The sequence below is a fragment of the Pan troglodytes genome, chromosome 4 (assembly GCF_028858775.2).
Source record: "Pan troglodytes isolate AG18354 chromosome 4, NHGRI_mPanTro3-v2.0_pri, whole genome shotgun sequence".
Taxonomy (NCBI): Eukaryota; Metazoa; Chordata; class Mammalia; order Primates; family Hominidae; genus Pan; species Pan troglodytes.
The window spans coordinates 61727096-61748633 of NC_072402.2; the positions used below are offsets into that span (position 1 = coordinate 61727096).

At 35.7% G+C, this 21538-nt stretch overlaps 1 protein-coding gene and 1 long non-coding RNA gene across 2 annotated transcripts in view; one reads left to right on the forward strand and one right to left on the reverse strand.

Moving 5' to 3' along the window:
* LOC104006453 (uncharacterized) overlaps nucleotides 1-13916 on the forward strand; it is a 30239-nt gene extending 16323 nt beyond the window's left edge. The window contains exons 4-9 of the long non-coding RNA XR_001717719.3: nucleotides 1198-1344; nucleotides 7177-7274; nucleotides 9791-9850; nucleotides 10329-10343; nucleotides 11430-11527; nucleotides 11862-13916. This is a non-coding gene — a long non-coding RNA (uncharacterized LOC104006453). The remainder of the gene's footprint in view (nucleotides 1-1197; nucleotides 1345-7176; nucleotides 7275-9790; nucleotides 9851-10328; nucleotides 10344-11429; nucleotides 11528-11861) is intronic.
* ITGA1 (integrin subunit alpha 1) overlaps nucleotides 1-21538 on the reverse strand; it is a 173324-nt gene that overhangs the window by 22480 nt on the left and 129306 nt on the right. Inside the window, exons 15-22 of the mRNA XM_517769.9 lie at nucleotides 18092-18222; nucleotides 14802-14968; nucleotides 13232-13368; nucleotides 10864-10974; nucleotides 8265-8474; nucleotides 6075-6155; nucleotides 4037-4113; nucleotides 1598-1687 (exon numbers count right to left, since the gene is read on the reverse strand). Of these exons, the coding sequence (XP_517769.2) occupies nucleotides 1598-1687; nucleotides 4037-4113; nucleotides 6075-6155; nucleotides 8265-8474; nucleotides 10864-10974; nucleotides 13232-13368; nucleotides 14802-14968; nucleotides 18092-18222 (1004 nt within the window). The remainder of the gene's footprint in view (nucleotides 1-1597; nucleotides 1688-4036; nucleotides 4114-6074; nucleotides 6156-8264; nucleotides 8475-10863; nucleotides 10975-13231; nucleotides 13369-14801; nucleotides 14969-18091; nucleotides 18223-21538) is intronic.

Consider the following 21538-nt stretch of genomic DNA (forward strand, 5'->3'; position numbering starts at 1 on the left):
CTTTGAGGAGAGTGAGAAGGATTATGTAATTTAGTTCAATAGTCACTGATGCTTATTTGACCCCAAAATGCTAGAATATGAGTTTTAAAAGTTAAAATTTCATGGTTAACAAGTGAAAAGTTTCCGTAAATTCACTGATACCATTTATACCTAGTGAAAAATGAAACTAAAATGTAATGCTGAATTCTAAATAGATTAAAAATTTTTACCATTTCATAATTTAAAGTCCTATATTTACTGCTAAACTTAAAAGTTCAATCTTCTCTACACAGCTTCATCATGTTCTTTGGATGAACTTGGTAGAGTAAAATAGTATGTTTTTAAGCAGCACTTCAGTCAAGGGAAGACAAAAAATATTTATAAGTGTTTGCCAAAATTTGATTTTAAGTAAATGGAAAACTCTTGGGGAAAAGTCAGTGCACCAATAGAAGTGGATACAGAAAAATAGAAAATAGCCGACAGAATTTAAAGGCTGAGAAATATTAGCACAATCTACATGTATGTCCTATAATCATGCCATTTTTGTAGTCTCCATTTAGTAAAGAGAGAGTGCCATAGATAATAAATTATCAAGCCAGAAGGAAGATATTGAATGTTCCCAATACAAAAAAAAGATAAATGTTTGAGACAATGGATGTTCCAATTACCCTGTGTAGTTGCTATATATTACTTGCATCACAACGTCTCCAAGCGCCTTATAAATATGTACAATTATTATGTGTCAATTTAAAACAGTTTTTAAATTAAAAGAAAAAAAAAGCATGTGAAATGGTTTAAACTAACACTTCCTGAATATATAACCTTGGGTAAATTAGCCTCTCTGAACCTCAAATTCTTCAACTGGAAAATGGAGATAGTAGTTGTATTTGAACCATAGTGTTATCATGAGGATCACATAAGACAGAACACAAAGGCTCAATAAATGTTAGCCACTATTATTAAAAAATTAATAAAATGATAAGACTTTTAGAATAAACCTACTTGCCACTGATTCTTATCCTTTTAAGTATATTGCACATGTTTATTTGGCAAAAGCTTGGAGTTCTGCTTAAGCAGGGGAAATTATAGAGGGAAAGTTTGTCAACATGGTTTGTGTTGGGATAGATAAGAAGTTCTTAAGAGAAAGAATGCTTTATGAATGGTGGAAGAAATAAACAGCTCTTATCAATGAGAAATGCTTTAATCTTGTGTGTCCAGATTGAGAAGACTGATCAGCTTCCACAGGATGAGAACGATGACCAAGAAATATGCTGGCAGCCTCTAAGAAAATATCGTGTTTTGCGAAGGACTTCTGGGTCTTCAACTTGCATTCGGGAATTAAGACTGGACAGCAAATGCAGTCCGGTATCACTAACACCTAACATTTTGGGTTATTTAGTATAATGGTTCTCAAACATTAGGATGCATGAGAATTACCTGGAAGGCTTGTTTAACCCCATCCTCCGAGTTTCTGATTTGGTAGGCTTCTGGTGGGGCCAGAGAATTTGCCTAACAAGTTTCCAGGTGATGCTGATGCCCTTGGCCAGGCAGGGACCACACTTTCAGAACCACTGGGTTAATAGAAAGGCATCAACATAAAAATGTAGTTTTCTCCTACCTGTAAAACTGTAGTCCAACTTCATATTTTACCGGGATAGAAATGTTTACTACATTATCAGAAAGGGTTTCAGGAGGTTCTTCGCTGTCACTAGAAAATACACGGCACATTCAGACAAACCATTAAAATCTTGACTATTTAAAGACATTTCTAAGTGTTTGAAAGAGAAGCTTATCCTGGCAACTAAATAAAAGCACGTAAGAGTATAATTTTTAATCATTTTTTTAATTGGGGTGAAGAAGGAGATCAGAGATGATTGGTGTGGTTGAAAGTTCCCAAGTTGATTCTGATGTGCAACTAGAGTTGACAATCACACTGATTTATGTTTTTCAAAATTCTATGACAATAATGATAAGAATCCCTCGGTTTAATTGTTAAAATACAAAGGTTACTGGGCTTCCCTTGGAAATGTGGATTTAGTGGTTCCAACTTGGGGTGCAGGAATTTCTGTTTTTAACCACCTATCTGCCCCCAGGTGATTCTTATTTATCACAGATGAGGACTTAGTAAAGATAAGTGATTAGGGTCACACAGCTGAGAGTAAATCTAAAATCTTTTGTTTTCTTCTTTAATAGTCTTTCCATACTAAGTACTTGATGATCATATTATTTATTAAGCACTGATTTATTTTCTTGATTTTGGTTATCATTTAAATTATATATTATGTAAACACATGTATATATGTGCATACACACATATACATACTTCCTCGTATTAGAAAACACATACAAATGATATAACGAGTAATGAACACTGGCTCTGGGGCCAGAGAATGAGATTGTTCTTGGACACTGATACACTTTGGTCAAATTACTTATCTGTCTTTGTTTTGGTTTCTTCATCTATAAAATGGGATATTAAATGAGTAATAAATGATGATTAAATTAGTAATAAGTATAAAGTGCTTAAGATTGTGCCTAGGACATAGGAAATATTCAGTAAGTGTTAGCTTTCATTATTATTATACACATACCCCTCCACCAACTGACCAAGCACCTAACATATTGTCTCACAGAATGGGCATAAGAGTACTTTTTAATGGCTCTGCTTATTCCCAAATGTATAAAGTGGCTCATAAGCAGCAGGACAGAGAAAGCAGCATGCTGCCTTGGATTATAGGTATTTGTGTGACTCAGCTCTTAGCATGAATGGTCCCCTTTTCTCTCACCCATTCCACACTGCAGCCTTCCTAAATTCATCTCCATAAGCAGCAGCTCTGTACAGATGACTTTACCTCTCAAAAACTTTACTGGCTTTTCAAGGTCTGTTCAATTAAGAAATAATACCTTGACTGACATTCAGTACCTAGCGTAATATGACAGAATGCACACTCCCTGTTTATTTTCATTGCTACTTTATGTATTCTTTATATTTCAGCTAAAATTGATAACCTTTTTAATCAAGCTATATATTTTGCCTGAAATGCTCCACCTGGTGCTATTCAGCAACCTCTCTGTGAAATGCTATCTACCCTTCAAGGTCTTTCTCAATTATAAGTTCCTTGATAAAGCTTTCTTGGGTTCCCATTGTCAAGTAGATATTATTTCAGCTTCTATTAATTTTCTGACAAAGCTTTATATCTCTATAATGGAGTGTTTTTATTCTATCCCAGGTTACAATAATTTTATACTAGTCTCAACCCCCTACTGTAATACTTACCCTATGAGGAGTTTCATGCCCTTAGTAATTTTTATATTCCTTACAGTGACTAACTCAATATCTTGTGCATAATAGATGTCAAATAAATATTTGTTGAGTTGACTTGAACATACAGAATTAATTAATCCGTTAATTCATTTCTCTAATTTATTCATTTAGTCTACATCTATGTAGTGATTATAATATGGCAGGCACAATGCTAGTCACTGTGAATAAAACAGTAAAAGACACCATCTCACTGCAGACAGGTCAGTGGATAATTACAATTAGAAGAAAGTTAGACCACTATTTCACTTTCCTTATTGAGCCTTTGCTGTTGTTAGTCTGTGTGTTCTATGATACCTTTCAGAAGTACTGACTGATTTGAATAAAGTATATTAAATTACAAAAGGATATCATAAAACTTTAAGTCCATGTAATGATTCATTTGACCTTGATGGGCAGCCAGTGAAAGTTTTTAAATTATCAGTAAATTTTTTATGAATTTAAATGCAATTTGGCAGATATAAATGATGTGTGATTATGGTATCTTCTATAGCTCATAGAACCATTGCTTTAATCTAATTAGGTGAATTATTTCTATTAAATGAAAATTTCTTTATTTTGCTAATTATTCTTAAGCGTGTTTTTGTGAAGCAAAGTAGTTAATTGCCTTCCACTTCTACTGATCTCCTACAACCTGGAAGAAACTGTCAGTGAGTTTATAGAGCAAAATATTCGACATACACAGAAGAAGCAATATACATTCATATACATACATTTATACACATGTAAACCAACCTTGTTGCACTTAAATAAATGGTCACATTTTCCATGAGATAGGATGTGTTAAACTGAAACAATATTTTGAAAGTTACCTATAAAATAAAAATATGTCTTTAGTAACAGATAAGAAATTTACTTTGACTAAAATATTCAATTTCCATAAATGACATTACCTAAACTCAAATTATGAAGTTATTTGAGAAACATTGTCTTACAAAATGAAACCTTATTGTGTCTCAAAATAGATAGAATAACATATAATATACATGTTCTTTTTCAATGTGAATGTCTACCATGTTTTACATATTGCTATAATGTGAATGTTTCCCCTCAAAATTCATGTGTTGAAATCTAAACACTAACGTGATGATATTAGGAGATGGGGCCTTTGGGCAGGTGATGAGATCATAAGGGCAGAGCCCTCATGAGTGGGATTAGTACCCTTGTAACTCAGAATGCTGCCTCCCTGCTTCTGCTATCTCAGGATGCATTGAAAAGACATCTTCTATGAAGCATGAAATGGGCCCTCACCAGACACTAGATCTACCAGTGTGTTTACTTTGGACTTCCCAGCTTCCAGAACTGTGAGAAATAAACTTCTGGCTTATAAGCTACTCAGTTTATAGTATTTAGTTATAGCAGCCAGAATAGACTAAGAAACATGTTAAATAAAACATATAGGAGGTCATTGGTTTGGACAGCTCTTGCTCTAGGCCCAACAGACTAAATAATGCTCAAGTTCCACACCACAAAGCCGAAATTAAGTCATTTGTCTGACTTTTTGGGAGATGAGAAAAGTGAGAGATAATCACCAAATCCCCAATCAAGCCAGTTTCAAACAGCATGATAAGAAAATCCCCTCTGCTTTCACTTTTATAAGGAAAATAACTTTGAAATGACCAATCAACTTTTTGTTCTGTTTCTGCTTTCTTCAGCCCTTTTCTCTCTATAAAGTCAACTTCCTCTCCTCAGCTCATCCACCATTCATTTTATTTTACAGAATAAGGTGTTGCCTGATTCTAGAATTGCCAATAAAAGTCAATTAATATTTGGAAATTCAATTTGTTCCATAGAAAAAGAAAGCAGGTTAGTGGTTGCCTGGGGTTGGGAGAAAGGCTGTTGAGGAAAAACAGAGTGACTGCCGATGCATACGTGGCTTCTTTGTGGTGTGTGAAAATGTTCTAAAATCAATTGTCGTAATGACTGTACAATTTATAATTTGGTGAATATACTAAAACCCATTGAAATACACAGTTTCAACGAGTGAACTCCATGCTACGTGAATTATATCTCAATAAGGCAATTGTTTTTTAGAAAGAGAGAGATGGAAGGAGAATTTCTGATTAAGTTCTAAACCAATCTATTTGAAGCATTCTTTTTGTTGAAGGCCAGAGACACCTTACTACCTAGGAGACTCCAATAACAGAATTTCCCAGCTCCATTTTATCAGATATGTTATGTAGTATAAATTAGATACGTTATGTAGTATAAATTTTAAATCTTGTCTTGGTGTTCGAGTTTGCCTGTGTAAGAATTGTTACAAGGTTGTTAAATATGTTTCTGTTATTTATAAATACCTTGTACAAAATACCTTATACCAAGCATTTTATAAATAACAGAAATATATTGCTCACAGTTCTGAGGGTTGGGAAGTCCAAGATCAAGGCACCAACAGATTCAGTGTCTGGAAACACCCAGTTCTCATAGATGGCATCTGCTATGTGTTCTGACATGGTAGAAGGGGTGAGCAGTCTCCCTCAAGCCTCTCTTATGAGGACACTAATCCCTCATGGGGGCTCCACCCTCTGGACCTAATGACCTCCTGAAGGCCTCATCTTTTACTACGATCACATTGGGGATTAAGTATTAACATATGAATTTTGGTGGGGCACAAACATTCTGACCATAGCATATTCCAATCTGTCACAATTTTGAACTGAACATTTTTCATCCGTATTATCCTAAACTACCATTGGAAGGATTTATATATTTGTCTTTGCACATATTACTTTTCATATTCAATTTCTACATGTATTTTGTATGATCTGCTCACCATCTCTCCTCTTCTCAGGAAGGGATATCCAACTTTACATGTGATATTATGATTAGATTCACAACTGTCTTTTTGGATAGCCTAGGAAGAGAAAGCAAACAGAATCAGAGCGGACAAGCAGGTGAAATATTGAAATGTGTTCTTTCAGAATTTTCCCAGATGTGTCTTGGTGACTGCCTTGCCACTATTTTTGTCTCGATTTAGCTGGAAGAGGCACATAATTCTGGGACCAGCTGTTCTACACTCATGGAAATCCTAAAACATCACTTGTGGGTGCCTGAAAGACAAAGCATATCTCACAATCCTACCTAAGTTTTCAGTTGTAAAATGGAAGTACTAATAGCACCTCCCTCACAGAGTGACTGCGGTGGCTGGATAAAATAATCCAGACACCCAAGACTGGTGCAGAGCAGCCTTCAGTGAATGCTAGTCACTGGAGGAGTTTAGTGCAGTGGATAAGAGCATAGGCTCTGACCCATGACCACCAGAATTTAAATCCTGACTGCACCACTGTTACCTTTATCCTTGTTAAGATTCCTCACCTCTCTGGGACTGATTTTCTATCAAGTGGTTTAGTCATATACTCTATTTTTTCCAATTTAAAATGCCATTGAACATGAGATATGCCATTATTTTTACATACCCATAAGAAGTAAAAATAACACTGCCACGTAAATAAACATGTTATCAATTGTAAAATGCAATTACAAGAATGTTGAAACATGAAAAAAAGGTTTTATCTTCGCATCTCTGCAGTACAGTCATACCTACTTACAAAAGAATTAATGAAAATGAAATAAGTGAAATCCTTAGTACAGGGCCTAAACCATGATGTGACTCAAGAAATGGTTGCCATCATTATTACTGTTGTTACTGTTAATATACGCAGAAGAGATGCACTGTCAGATTTTTAGCTATGCCTCTCTGCCAGGCCATTAAGTCAGCGGAGGAGGATACAGGCAATAATTTTTACTAGAGAAAAATTTTGTGGTAATATTTTCCCCAAGATTACTTTGTACATTTGTATTTATAATAATAATAATAATAATAATAATAATAATAATTTTTTGAGACAGAGTCTTGTTCTCCCTCTGTCACCCAGGCTGGAGTGCAGTGGTGCAATCTCAGCTCACTGCAACCTCCACCTCCCGGGTTCAAGTGATTCTCCTGCCTCAGCCTCCTGAGTAGCTGGGACTACAGGTGCGTGCCACCATGCCTTGCTAATTTTTTTGTATTTTTAGTAGAGAGGGGGTTTCACCGTGTTAGCCTGGATGGGCTCGATCTCCTGACCGCGTGATCTGCCCGCCTCGGTCTCCCAAAGTGCTGGGATTACAGGCATGAGCCACCATGCCCAGCCTGTAATTAATATTCTTAATTGAATCCAAAATATAGTAATATATGACATTATTTTTAGGTTTGTCTTAGTCATCATGTCTCTAAGTGATATCCTAACAGATAGAGAGAAACGTCCATGAAATCTGAGTTTACAGAAAGTAGACAATAGTGTTTTAATACTATGTATAATATTAATAAGTGCATTGCTTTTAATATAAATTGTATGTAATATTAATTAATATAAATATACACAAAATTTTAACTCAGTGGGATTCATTTGGAGATCAGAATTAAGAGCAAAGTTCACATTTGGAAACACTGTTTACCTCTGATATAGCATCTTACACAGATTAATATATTTTATTGCCAACATAATAAAAGAAACCTCTGTTACAAATCAATAAGACACAGTTATTTAATACAAATATCTTGCCAAAGTAAGGATTTTGCATAGAAAGGGAGATATGGTATCTTGATTTTCCTGCAGGTAAATTTTTTTTGCTTAACACAGAGGTACCTCTCTGTACGTCTGTTAACTGTTTTGGCTTTGATTGTTATTATTTTTCTTGACTCCGTTTCAGTTTCAGTGGTTTAAGGATTTTATGAAACATACAGTTTTTATACATGAGCTATCCTTTCCTCATACAGAATCTAAGAAAAGACATACATATTTGAATAAATAAAACAAAACTTTTTTAAAAAGCTTAATACTTTCACCATTGGTGAGGACTAATGTAAAAAATTCCTTCTATTCTTTCAAAATCAATCTAATAAAAGCAATTATCTCAGTAGCATGAAAAGTAGGCCCGGTAAATGATGTTAAGAGAATAAATAAATGAAAAACTGGAAGTTTACCTCAATTCCTGAAAAAACTAGATTTGGAGAATAATGCACTATTGTCCTGGTGTTATAGGCACTGTCCTTTGTATTTTTGACTGTGAGGCTAACGTTGAACTTATCATTCTGGGACCGGACAATCAGCAGGTCCTTTTCAGTGGTGGCGACATGCAGGCTGAGGTCTGAGATACATTTTTCCTTATTTCCACAATCTTTGGCAAAGGGAATCTGAAATGATGACAGGAAAGAATTTTTCAAAATTTAGCTACGCATTATTGAAAATTACCCATCAATTTGTGTAACAAAAATGGCATACAGCCAAAGTAAGTTAAGCAACTCATAAGGAGAATTTCCCTGCAAAAATCTTAAGGGATTTTATATTTATCCCTGTAATTTATAGGGGAGAAGAGTAAACATTTACTTACAAATGTAAATTGTGCTAGTCCTTTTAAGAACGCACAATTTTCATGGGTGCTTTGCACTGGCTTTTGTCTGCCAGGGAAGGACAGTTTTGAAATACAAAGTCAAGTACTGCAAGATCTAAATCTACTCAACTCTAATTATGAGATTTTTCTCTTAAAATTAATCAAATACTTAGGAATATCATAAAGCTCACTTGAGAGGGTGGAAAACGGTCAAGCCACAAATCTAGGAGTTTTGCTTGATTCTTCTTCATTGACCGCCTCTCCACCACCACCATATGTAACTCACCAAGCCCGTCCATTCTACTCCTCTTCTAAATATCTCTCCAATCCTTTCTTGCTTCTGCATTCCCACCACCACCTCACACCCAATCATTCTCATTTCCTCCCTGAACTAAAGTAATAGCTTCCCACTGGGCTCCCACATCCACCTGTTTCCCTCCAACCACTCTTCACTCTGCTGCATCCTGTCGCATGGCTGAACCAAATAAAAACCTTCAAAAGCACTGCACTGCTCTTTCAAAAGTTTAGAATTTGTGCAGTGGCACCAAGTCCCGAATGACCTGGCCCCTGCCTTTACCTCCGGCCTCACCTCACATCACCTCCTTTCTTGCTCTTTAGCGTCAGCCACACTAGCGAATGTTGTTGTTTCCTTCATGCTCAGGACTTTCACACTTAGCATCCCCTCTGCTCCCCAAACTCCCCTAAATAGGGTGGAAATCACCCGATCCTTCAGGTCTCCACTGAAATGGCACAACTTCAGGAGGGCTGTCCTGACTTCCCAGCCTAGGTGGAAGTTCCTAGAGAGCTCTGAAATCCTCCTCCATAGCATACACTCTAATTACTACTTAATACCTGTTTCCAGTGTTAGACTGTAAGCTCCAATGCCTGATATGTATAAGACAATCAATATATCTGGTAGGAAGGAAGGGAGAATGGAAGATAGGTGTATGGGGAAAAAGAATTCCCCATCCCTCATATCTCTTCCATTGGAGCCACGCTAGTGACACCCTCCCTCTTCTCTCCCCTCACTCACTCTCAGGGGTGGCACATGGACTCTAACTTTGGGAACAGGAACTAAGTGAACACAACTCAGTCCCTTTCTCTCATTTCTATTCTCAGAGCAGCTGTACCCACAGGAAGCACACATTTGGCTCTACTCCATTTGACAAGTTTTACAAGGTGGGCTCCATGAAGAAGGACAGAGATGGATCAGCACTGCTGATGACATAGGTGGTTATTGGTGGTCTAAGTCCATGCTGCAGTGTGAGGACACCCTTTACACCTAAACCATACACTGCAATCCAGTGCTTATTAGAATAATGGGGGAGATTTCTTTCCATTGGTCCTAAATTCAAATGAGGTAAAAATGAATGTCATTTATTAGTTTTCTTAAACTCCAACAATAGGAAATTAGAAGGATTGGGAAAAGTCTAGAAGAGCCTAATTCTTTTTTAAAACATTTTAAATTGATTTAGGGTTATGTGTGCATGGGTTTCAAGCTTTTTCCTAATGTTACCAGGGCAAACCTGGAGATATGGCTGAGAAAGTTTACTATTTTCTTGAACGGTAGATAACTGAGAAAGTTCATTATTTTGTTAAACAGTAGATAGCTGAGAAAGTGCATTATTTTTTCTTAAACAGTTTTTTTTTTTTCTAGTCTATTTATCTGTAGGTAAGCTTGCTGAAAAACAACTACAGACAGCCTGGGAACTTCAGGACCCTTTGCCAATTACCAGAGGAAGATAAAGCCATTGAGAAAACGGAGCAAACAAGAACCAGCAACCCCTTGTTACCTTTAGATCATTAACATGTCATTATAATGCTAAAGTCCCTGCCATAGAAGAAAATGGCCACCATTTCTTGAACATATGTTGTATAAGGAAGCATGTTTATGATCTGTACTTGTACATCTGGAGTTCCTCTCCGGACATGCTTACATATACCTCCCTGCCCCACATCTAACTCCTTAAAATTCCCCAGGTTTTCACAGCTTGAAGAGAAGGTCTTTAGAGCAAGAGCTCCCTCTTTCTCCATTCCTGACCAGGAATAAAACCTGCTTGCCTTTTTTTTCTTTCTTCCAGTTAGTTGTTCGTTCTTTGTGATCAATGCAGAGTAGTGAAAAAACACAGTTTACTAGTGACACTAAAATGTTCACAAGTTGGTATTTTGTATTTTAAAGAAATCTGACTTACATATTCATGTACTGAGTTTGGTAGAGAATCATCAAGAACAGGCCCATTTTCTGGATCGGTAAGATTAAAGTCCAACGTTATTCTCACAGAGTCCTGAAAGTCATGCTTGTCCTAGAGGGCGAAACATAAAATATATCATTGGTATCATATTTACCGGGTGTTCTGATCTTGTTATATCTCCTTCTTCTGTTCCCAAGGATCAGGCTTACTGCAACATTCTTGTGCCTCTAATCTGATATATGATCTCATCAGGCTTTTGCTTCCCTGGAGAGGGATTGGCATTCTGACAAGGGGCATAGGGGAATGTGGAGGTTTCAGAGTATGACCTGTTGACTCACTTGCAGTTCCTCAGAGGGCCCTGCTGGAGTGATGGCAATATAGTTTTTCTTGAGACCTCAAGCCAAAGATCATTATGTAACACTTCAGGGAACATTTTCCAACTTCAGAAGGGCAAACTTTCTATAAAATGAGTTACATTTCATTAATATAATATATACCTACAGCTGTAAGTTTTTGTTTGTTTGTTTGTTTGTTTGTTTGAGACAGAGTCTCTCTCTGTCACCCAGGCTGGAGTACAGCGGCACGATCTCGGCTCACTGCAACCTCCACTTCCCAGGTTCAAGCGATTCTCCTGCCTCAGCCTCCCGACTAGCTGGGATTACAGGTATGTGCCACCACACCCAGCTAATTTTTGTGTTTTTAGTAGAGACGGGGTTTCACCACGTTGGCCAGGCTGGTCTCGAACTCCTGACCTCAGGTGATCCACTCACCTCAGCCTCCCAAAGTGCTGGGATTACAGGCGTGAGCCACCATGCCTGGCCAAGAATTTTATAATGTAAAATTATTTGGAAAGGATGTGAATATGATTAATATTGTTAACATGCCACCAATAACAATAATCATTTATAGTATTCAAAATTATGAGCTTTATATACATTATTGCAAATTATTTCAACAGTCCTCTAAGATGAGTAACTATTATTGTCCTTATTTTACAGATGAAAGATTGACCCTCTAAGAGACCAAACGACGTTGCCAAAGTCTCTCAGAATGTGGAACATTCGGGATACAAATTCTACACTGGCTGACTCCAGAACAAATTTCAAAGTGCTTCTTTCAAAATCCAAAACAATTTTCAAAATTTTGAAAATATTTCAGTCCTTTAAACACCAGTACCTGGACATAACTTAGACACTGAATTTGTGGACAAACATAGACTGAGATGATTTTTAGCAGGTTGGAGACAATGCCATAGCTGGTTTCATACCCATTCAAATTTTATCCACATTCTAATTCCTAAGTGTTCAGTTCTGATTAACTAAATAGGAGGGGCAACTCCAGTGTTATTTTACCAAATAATAGATTGATCTTGGTCCTGACAGAATAAGCTTCATGATAAGTATCAGGAAGCATATCAACATGAAAATCACCAAGGAAGAACAAATGTGGTACAAAAGGGTGCACATTTTCTGTCACTCCCCTGCCCCTGAACTACAATTTTCAAAATACAGACTATGAATATATCAATAATACAGAAATAAGTCAGAAGTAGGAAAATTGGCCTGGTTCCTTTAAAGCTCCAAGTTTACCGTCAAGTCTTTAAGTCTTAATGTCAGTTACTAAAATCAGTTTCCTCATTACCTTCATGCTGCTTCTTGTTTTTATCACTCTCATGTACATTTTAAGAAAATGTTTAAGAAACTCCTGCCCTCTGTTGGGAACATTCCCCATATACACAGTGTCCCAACAAAATACATTTTAAATGATTCACACTGGCTTACCAGCCATCTCTAAACATTAATAGTTTGCTTTCCAAAACTCCCTCATCCACTAAAATTAAAAAAAAAAACTGAAGTAGCACAAAGCCTACAGATGATAGAAAATACCAGATAATTTTCCCCTTCGCTCTAAAATCAAACGGCGAGATATGTAGTTACATGGATCCCAGAAAGCATATAGCCCAGCAGTCTGCCCCCAGAGCAGTTAATCACTTATCAGCCACAACTGACAGACAAGGCCCACAGAAATTAAATGTTTTCAAGTTGAAGGAATAAATGAATGAGTGAAAGAAATGAAGACACAAATAAGGTTTCTTGTCAACTAGAACACTGTGTCTTTTTCTGCCGTTCCATAATATATGGATGTCTGATAACGCAGACAGGGAAGACTAGAGATAGTTTTACAAATATTTGGAAATGAGAAAATTAGACCTGCGATTTTATGATAAAAATGAACAAACAAGATTTCCTTTATGACATCATAAGTGCATTCTGAAATAAAACAGTAAGAATTTGATTGACTTGAAATAAGACATCTCTACTATATTCTTGATTTGGAATAAGGCAGCAACGATATATGATTTACTTGCCAACATGTAGAAGGAGTGCTTAGTGCATTCTGATTTTCGAACTGTGATGTTCCTTTGAACCTTTCTCTCTTGAGTTCCAGAGAAAAAACTTCGTGATATTTGTCTTAGTGAATCTAGGGTGACACGGTACTGCAAATCTACAAAAATTTTAAAAAATAATTGATGGAAATGTTTATTTGAAGTGATTCTCATATTGTACAGATTATTAAATTAGCGTTATAGAAAAATCTCTTTGGCAATCAATCAAAAAAGATTCTATTGTTCAGCATATCCACACTGTTATAACAATGATATTAGCAGTCATGAAGATAACCTTGAGGAACTCTATAGAACTGCTCTCTGAGTTCACTGTGCTTTCAGTGTCTAATTAAATTTATTGTTTATAATTCTTATACACACATGCACACCTGCCTATCATCTAATTTCCAGGCCACCACTGTATTTATTATATTTTCACTTAAAACATTCTTTTTAAGTTTAGAAACGTTGGAACCCTGCTTAGAATATTGATTATGTTATATTTCAATAGAGACAAAAATATACTTTAGTTATTTGTTTACAAATATATACATTTTAATCTATTTATATATAAAAAGACATTATCTCAGCTTATGTTCAAACCACTATTAAGGTTCAATAAAATAAGCATACCACAATAAAGAAAATAAATGAAATCTTACACTGTATATGAAGGCTACAATATTCCTTATTTGATCACTTAATTATTTTGCAAAAATTAAATAAGACTGAAATAAAGTTACATATAAAACGCAAAATCATTATTTTATATTCTTATACCTCATTGATCTTTCTAGTCAGGAGGCTATTTCAGAGCATATACATGCACGTATGGAACAAATCAAGAAAAACAGATTTTAAGGATTAATGGTTTTTCTCATTCTGCTTGTATTTGGTTACAGAGTAAATTTCTCTTCTTTAGCCAATGGCCTTTATAGCTTTGATTCGAGCATATTTCAACATCATTAAAAACCTGCCTTAGAAAGTGGAGAACGGAGGGAGGAAGAGGAAGCACAGGCGACCTGATGCACCTGAGAACACACACACAGAACAAGTCTGACTCTCAGAAACTAGGGTCACCTCAATGGAGCAAAGGATCTCGGAAATGTGGGAATGGTAAAGTATTAGGGTTCTCTGCAATACCAGTCTTTCCCAAGAGGGGGCAAGAGAAGGGAGAGAAGAGTCATTGTAGAAACCCACAGGAAGGAAAACTGGGCCCATTTGTAGCTCAATTTCTAAACTCTACCTCTGAATTGGTATTTTTTTCTTAAGTGTCTGATTGTACATAGCAAGTAGGAGAGCCAGACAGAAACTATGGAGTGTTGAGGGCACTGCATACAAACATGTAATTTCTGCTCCAGAATTGACTGGGTTCCATAACCTATTCCTTTTGCAACAGAATTTTTTTTCAAGGTTCTGCATCTTCACTGGGGCAAATATGATGTGCAGCTCACCATGGTGGGGAAAATACAATATCCTACTGGACTTCATTATGCTAGAGCAAATATATTGTCCTCTACCCAAAAGTACTTGCTATAATTATTTTGCTTACCAGCTTCATAAATCGTGTCTTCTTTAGACTTTAATTTCACATCAAAACACACTGTAGCATTTATGCATACTGTTTCCTTTCCCTCCATATGGCAGTTTTTCTTTTGAATATTCACTTTATTTGGCTCAAAATTCATGGTCACTTTAACTACGGCCACATCTCGGGACCTACAAACAAAAACAATGGGATTACTCACACATTTTTACATTTAATGAATGTCATCAACTTGGGAGTGCAAAGTGAGTGCATGGAAGAGGGTTCTGCTTCATGTATAATACAGTGCTCAGGACTCCATTTCTTTAATTAATCATTGTTACAGAAGAGATTATATCTGATGTTCTAAGACATGTAGGTTATATTTGGAAACCATTTGGGGCTTTTGGTTCAAACACCAAAGATCTAGTTTTTCCTGTGATGGAAAAGAGATGGGATCAAGTGTTCAGGTGAAACCCCAGAATCAACTATATTTTGGGGATCTACGAGTGTTCCCAATTTGAAAGAAGTCTAAAGGTCCCTGAACAGCCCGTAGGCCCCTGCTATCTCTTGTCTGGAGTGTAATATTGTCTGTCCTTGTGAGTTCAGCTCTTCCTCTATTTCTAGGAAGGAAAAGCGAAATAACATTTGAGGCATTGTGCTAGACATGGATGCTATTTCATTTAATTCTTAAGGTTAATTATAAGAAACATCATTTTTGTTTTATGTTTGATAACTGGGGCTCTGAAAGGTTAAATATTTTATGCCAGGTCAAAAGCTATTAAGAGGAAAAACCTGGGATTTTAAACTCAGTCATTTTAACTTGAAAGCCCAGTAATGTCTACTAATCCAAAATGAGATCAGAGTAAGATCTCAGACATGGAGAATATATGGATCCTGAGGTCATTGTCTTAGATCCAAGCCAGAACAATTACTGCACATTTTTACCTGGTTTCTGCCTTGTGGCCAGAGCTAGCCCCTTATAACTGTGTATGTTGTGAATAATGAGGTCACTACTTATGCTTTTGCATTAAAAAAAGGTGGTTTTCTTTTTTCTGTTAAAACAATGTACTCATAGAAAATATAAACATCATAGAAATGCATAAAGAAAACACAAATAACTTGTTATACTACCACTCAGCAATAATCATCATTAACATTTAGTACACTCAGTGGTTTTTTCTTTACAGAAGAAAACATGCATACACATACACACATGCATACATACATATATACAAAAGCACATCTTCATATGTATGCATACATATTTTTAAAACATTATATTACAATGAACAGCTTTCCAATATTTACATTTTTCTGAGAACATTATTTTTAACGGGATTTATTATTTTTTTATGGGAGCAGACTATACCAGCATATGCACATACCATAATCTATGCATTCAATCCCATCTCATTGGATATTTAGCTTAATTTAAAAAAATGGTTTCTGAGTATAGTGGTAAATTTAACATTATTAAAAGATGGTATTACATACAGTGCTGTGATGACACCTTTGATCGTACTTCTAGATTGTATCTTTACATTTTTAGGAAGTTAAATCCTTGGTAAAAAGTAGGAACATTGGAATGCTTTTAAACACTTATTGATAAAGACCTTCAAATGAGTTTTAGCCAGTTTACCCTTTCATCAGCAATGAATGAACATGCCTAGTTTCCTGCTTAGTAATATGGATTCTCCAGGCATGAAGCTGCCTCGACCATTGTCCACCCCACACATCCTCTCTGCCCCAGCCAGATCTTTCTCGGGGGTCAGTCCAGGTCTCATGACAAGACTCTCACTATTTGCTTCCAAACGTTTTTCCTATCATCTGTCACTTGTATCCACTCTCACTTCTTGTTAGGCATTGTGAATCTTAGTCTTCGTGTCCCAGTATATCGGTTTGGTCCATTCTGCTGTCAATGGAGCCTGGACTATGATAGGGAAATGACTATCATTTTGGGCCATCAATGCCTTGATTTGGGGCAGGAGAGGCCATAAATAAGTTTGCAAAGCTTTGCAAGAAAGCCTTGAAACAAAACGGGAGCATAAAAACCCTGAAAACATATTTTTAATATGAGAATTAATACAATAAATATTTGTGAGCTAAAGGGAGCATAATAAACTAATTCAGGATTAACATTTCAAACAAAATTGAAGTATATCCATTGTCCCTGACACTGCTGACTTCTGGTTTTGAGCCTTGGCTTCTGGTGAGTCCTCCCCAAAGTCCCAGCCACTGTGCTGCCTAATATTCCCTTTTCTTAGGTATCACCCTTCAGTCTTCTTTCCCCTCTATTGTAAAGGTTTTTTTTTTTAAATAGTGATTATTGTATGTGCACAATTTACTGTACCATTTTAATTTGACCATTAGTTCTTAAGCATTATCTTAAATTATAGCAAAGTCATCTATTTTCACCTCTCTATCTTCACCTTTCTTTTATACTTTATTACTCTTCTAGGTAGATTTTTGGGAAAAAGAGCATTGACGTATGTTTCCACCTGAATTACAGTAAATGAATGCATTAATTTAGGAGAATCAAAATGCGGACTTCCCATAAAGTCACCTGGCATAAATAGACATTTTATTTATGAAACCCTTCCTTTATATTTCTTAATGAAATTTATTATATATTTTTCAAAATTATCATGTGGATTTCTCATTAAGTTGATTCTTGACTTCCTAGTAATTTTTTTCAAACAGAACAGTTTTTGAAATAGGATATTTAGTAAGCAATAATTATTTTTGCCTACTAAATTATTATTTATTCATAATTAATAAAGCATTATGAATGTATGTATCTCAAAGAACTGGGCCAATTTGGGGATTTGGGCATTTTAAAGGCTCAGTGAAGATATTACTTAAGATGCCTCTAGGCTTCACCAACAATATAAACCCAGTCAGAGAGTGCTACGCGATTATCTGTTTCTATGTATCAGGTAAATGAATACAAAGTCCATTATCTCTAAAACCTTGTAAGCAACCAAATATTACGGATATTTTCTTGTTTATATACATCCTCTATAACATCTTCTCTTCCCCTATACCTCTCCTAAAACAGAATACCTATTTTAGTGTAAACCACATAATAGACACACCAAATTAACAGTTCATTCTACTTGTTTCTTTCATATAGCTTCTTTGTTTTTAACATGTATTGACTCTTCCAGCTCACTCAACTGAATAACTTGTATTTGCATAGTGGAACACAAAAGGAAATAGATATTTGGTATGACATGAGCTCCAATCACACTGGGAGCTCTGCAAGTTATCAGTGACCCAGTCTCAGATTAACAGGATGTTATTAAAATACATACCAGAAGAGGGCAGCACCACCAAGGCCCCCAATAGTCACATCTGTCAGACCGTCACCATTTAAATCCATTTCTCCGTGGATAGACTGGCCAAAAAATTTCAGTGTCTCACCATCCCCACCTGATGGAATACGCTGTGAGAATCCAAAAAAAGAGTTTCATATGAGAGGAGTCTGTTCAAAACAGTTTCAAATAAATCTGAGAATTTAAATTGTTTAACAAAATAATCAATTTTGTTAATTTGGGAATCCGCCCAAGAGGTCCCTCATGTGGAGATAAGAGGAAATACTCAGATGTTCCCAGAGGATATTGCTGTTTTTATAGTACAGACAAAATCATTTCAAGGTCACTGACACCAGAGAGAGGGAAAAATTATATAGTGTCATTGTGTCTAATCCTCAAAGGAAACAGTATGAGTAATTGGTTCTGTGCTTTCTGCTTCCTAGCCAATCCCATCACACAGACATATCTAAAGGTACTGGAAATCTTGAAAACATATCATATCAGCAAAGGGGGGAGGGGAGTATAATATTGTCCTAGGGGTCAATTTGGAGTTCACTGAACTTTGTGGCTGGGTATAAATAACACATCCCATCAAATACATTTTCCAATATGTAATCTCTACTGTCTTTCAAAAATTGTCCTAAAAGTTGAGGGCACAAGAGACTCAATTCCACTCAGATGTATTCACAACGTTGAGATGGCACAAATGAGTATGTCTTGAAGACTGATCTGTGCACATTACCATACATAGTATGTTTGACATCTGTACTTCCTGACTTAGCATTGGTTCAAGCTTAAGCTAATGCTTTTAACAGAAGCCCATGGCAAGCAGTCAGGACTTACAAACCCTCCCTAAACTTCAAGTCTTCTGAGCCTCTTGTTTTCCACATAAATAACATAAAATAAGAAGCCTACTAAGGCAAACCAAATGGAAACATTTTTCATCCTTAAACAGGTGAGGCTCGTTTGAAAGTATTTCCCCCTTTTTTTTTTTGAGACGCTATCTCGGCTCACTACAACCTTCACTTCCCAGGTTCAAGTGATTCTCCTGCCTCAGCCTTCCGAGTAGCTGGGATTACAGGTGCGCGCCACCATGCCCGGCTAATTTTTTGTATTTTTAGTAGAGACGGGGTTTCACCATTGGCCAGGCTGGTCTCGAACTCCTGACCTCGTGATCCGCCTGCCTCGGCCTCCCAAAGTGCTGGGATTACAGGCATGAGCCACCGCACCCAGCAATCCTCCTCATTTTTTTAAGTGAAGAATTCAGGAGATATCTGACTCCTTGATTCTATGGGCTTGACTGATTCTGGATTATCCCATACATAAGCAGCGTCTCTGGTTCTCATGGAAATGAGTAAGCACATCTTCACCTATTCCTTGGGAAAACATTTTGCCAGTAATTAAACAAATCCAACTCTAATATTCTTTTTGTTGTTTTTGTTTAAAGTTGCATCTTGATTTACCACCATTTAGAAAACAAGTTGTTTATGACAAATCTATTTCATCTGACAATGATTTAGCTTTCCTTTTCTACTTCAAATGCTACCCCATTAAATTTACAGGATTGATGCTGAAGGAATAAAGTATTAGAATATGAGAAAGAACTCTCTTCCTGCATTTCCTAATTCCATCATGCCCCAGTCATTAATATTGCCTGTCTCTTGTTAAGTAAATAATGCCATAAAGATTTTCAACAGAAACAAATTATTGATCAAATGGATACAAGTGCTCTTATTGAAATAAGCCCTTTATTCTGTTCACTATTGTCATTATGGTTTTATGAAAAATCACTCATGTTTGCATTACATGAATAGATTTTGAGAGCTCTGTTGACTACAGAACCAAAGAGAACACTCAAATAGAAAATGAAATAATTAATATTCTGATTTCTTTTCAAATTATATAAGCTAGAAGGTAGTGAATTCTGTTTTATTTGTAAGTAGTTGTTCAATATCTAACCGACTATGATTACTTAAAAACAGACAATTACATTCAAACTTCTTTAAATTCTTTTGTTTTTATAGTGTAGTGCATTAAGCACTTTTGTAACTTGTTATTTTTCTAATGAAGGAAAAAAATACACTTATGGATTAGAGCTGTTAACTGACAACAAATTACAAACAGGAATAACAGAAGTTCCCTGCAGCTTAAACTTAATATTCAGATTTATTTTTTCTAAGGATTACTTGAGAGAAAATTATAAACCTCTAGAAATCCTAATTCACTTGATGAAAATATATCAACTTAATGGATAAATATAAATTTAATGCAATTTATTATAACAGCATGGACATTAAATATAAAATCAAGAATCTAATTTCCTTTATTGGTTAAGTCATACAATTATTTTTGCCTTATTCAGAAAGCAGTGCCCTCTATTTAGAACGGGACACACTAAATGTCCCATTCTAAATTTAACAGATGTTAAACAGCATTCTTACAAAGTATTCTTTTTTTTAACTGTTTCAAAAAGTCAAATCCTGGAGATATGGAAAATAACAACAGAAAGGAAACTAGGTAAATGTATAAAATATAAAGTAATTACGGCCAGGCACGGTGGCTCACGCCTGTAATCCCAACACTTTGGGAAGCCGAGGTGGGCGGATTACGAAGTGAGGAGATCAAAACCATCCTGGCTAACACGGTGAAACCCCGTGTCTACTAAAAATGCAAAAAATTAGCCGGGCGTGGTGGCGGGAGCCTGTAGTCCCAGCTCCTCGGGAGACTAAAGCAGGAGAATGGTATGAACCTGGGAGGTGGAGCTTGCAGTAAGCTGAGATCGCGCCACTGCAGTCTAGCCTGGGCGACAGAGCGAGACTCCGTCTCAAAAAAAAAAAAATACATATATATACACATACACACACACACTATATATATAGTGTATCTATATACACACACTATATATAGTTTATAGATACACTATATATAGTGTATCTAGTATATAGATACACTATATATAATATATAGTAGATACACTATGTATAATACATATAGTGGATACACTATATATAATACATATAGTGGATACCCTGTATATAATACATATAGTGGATACACTGTATATAATATATATAGTGGATACACTGTATATAATACATATAGTGGATAGACTGTATATAATACATATAGTGGATACACTGTATATAATACATATAGTGGATACACTGTATATAATACATATAGTGGATACACTATATACTATATATATCGTATATAGTAGATATATAGTATATAGATAATATATATAGTATATAGTAGATACACTATATATAATATAAATTGTAGATACACTATATATAGTATATATATCATATCTATATACTAGATACACTGTATATAGTGTATCTATATACTAGATATGATATATATAGTGTATCTATATACTATATATAGTGTGTATATAGATACACTATATATAGTATATATAGTAGATAAGCTATATATAGT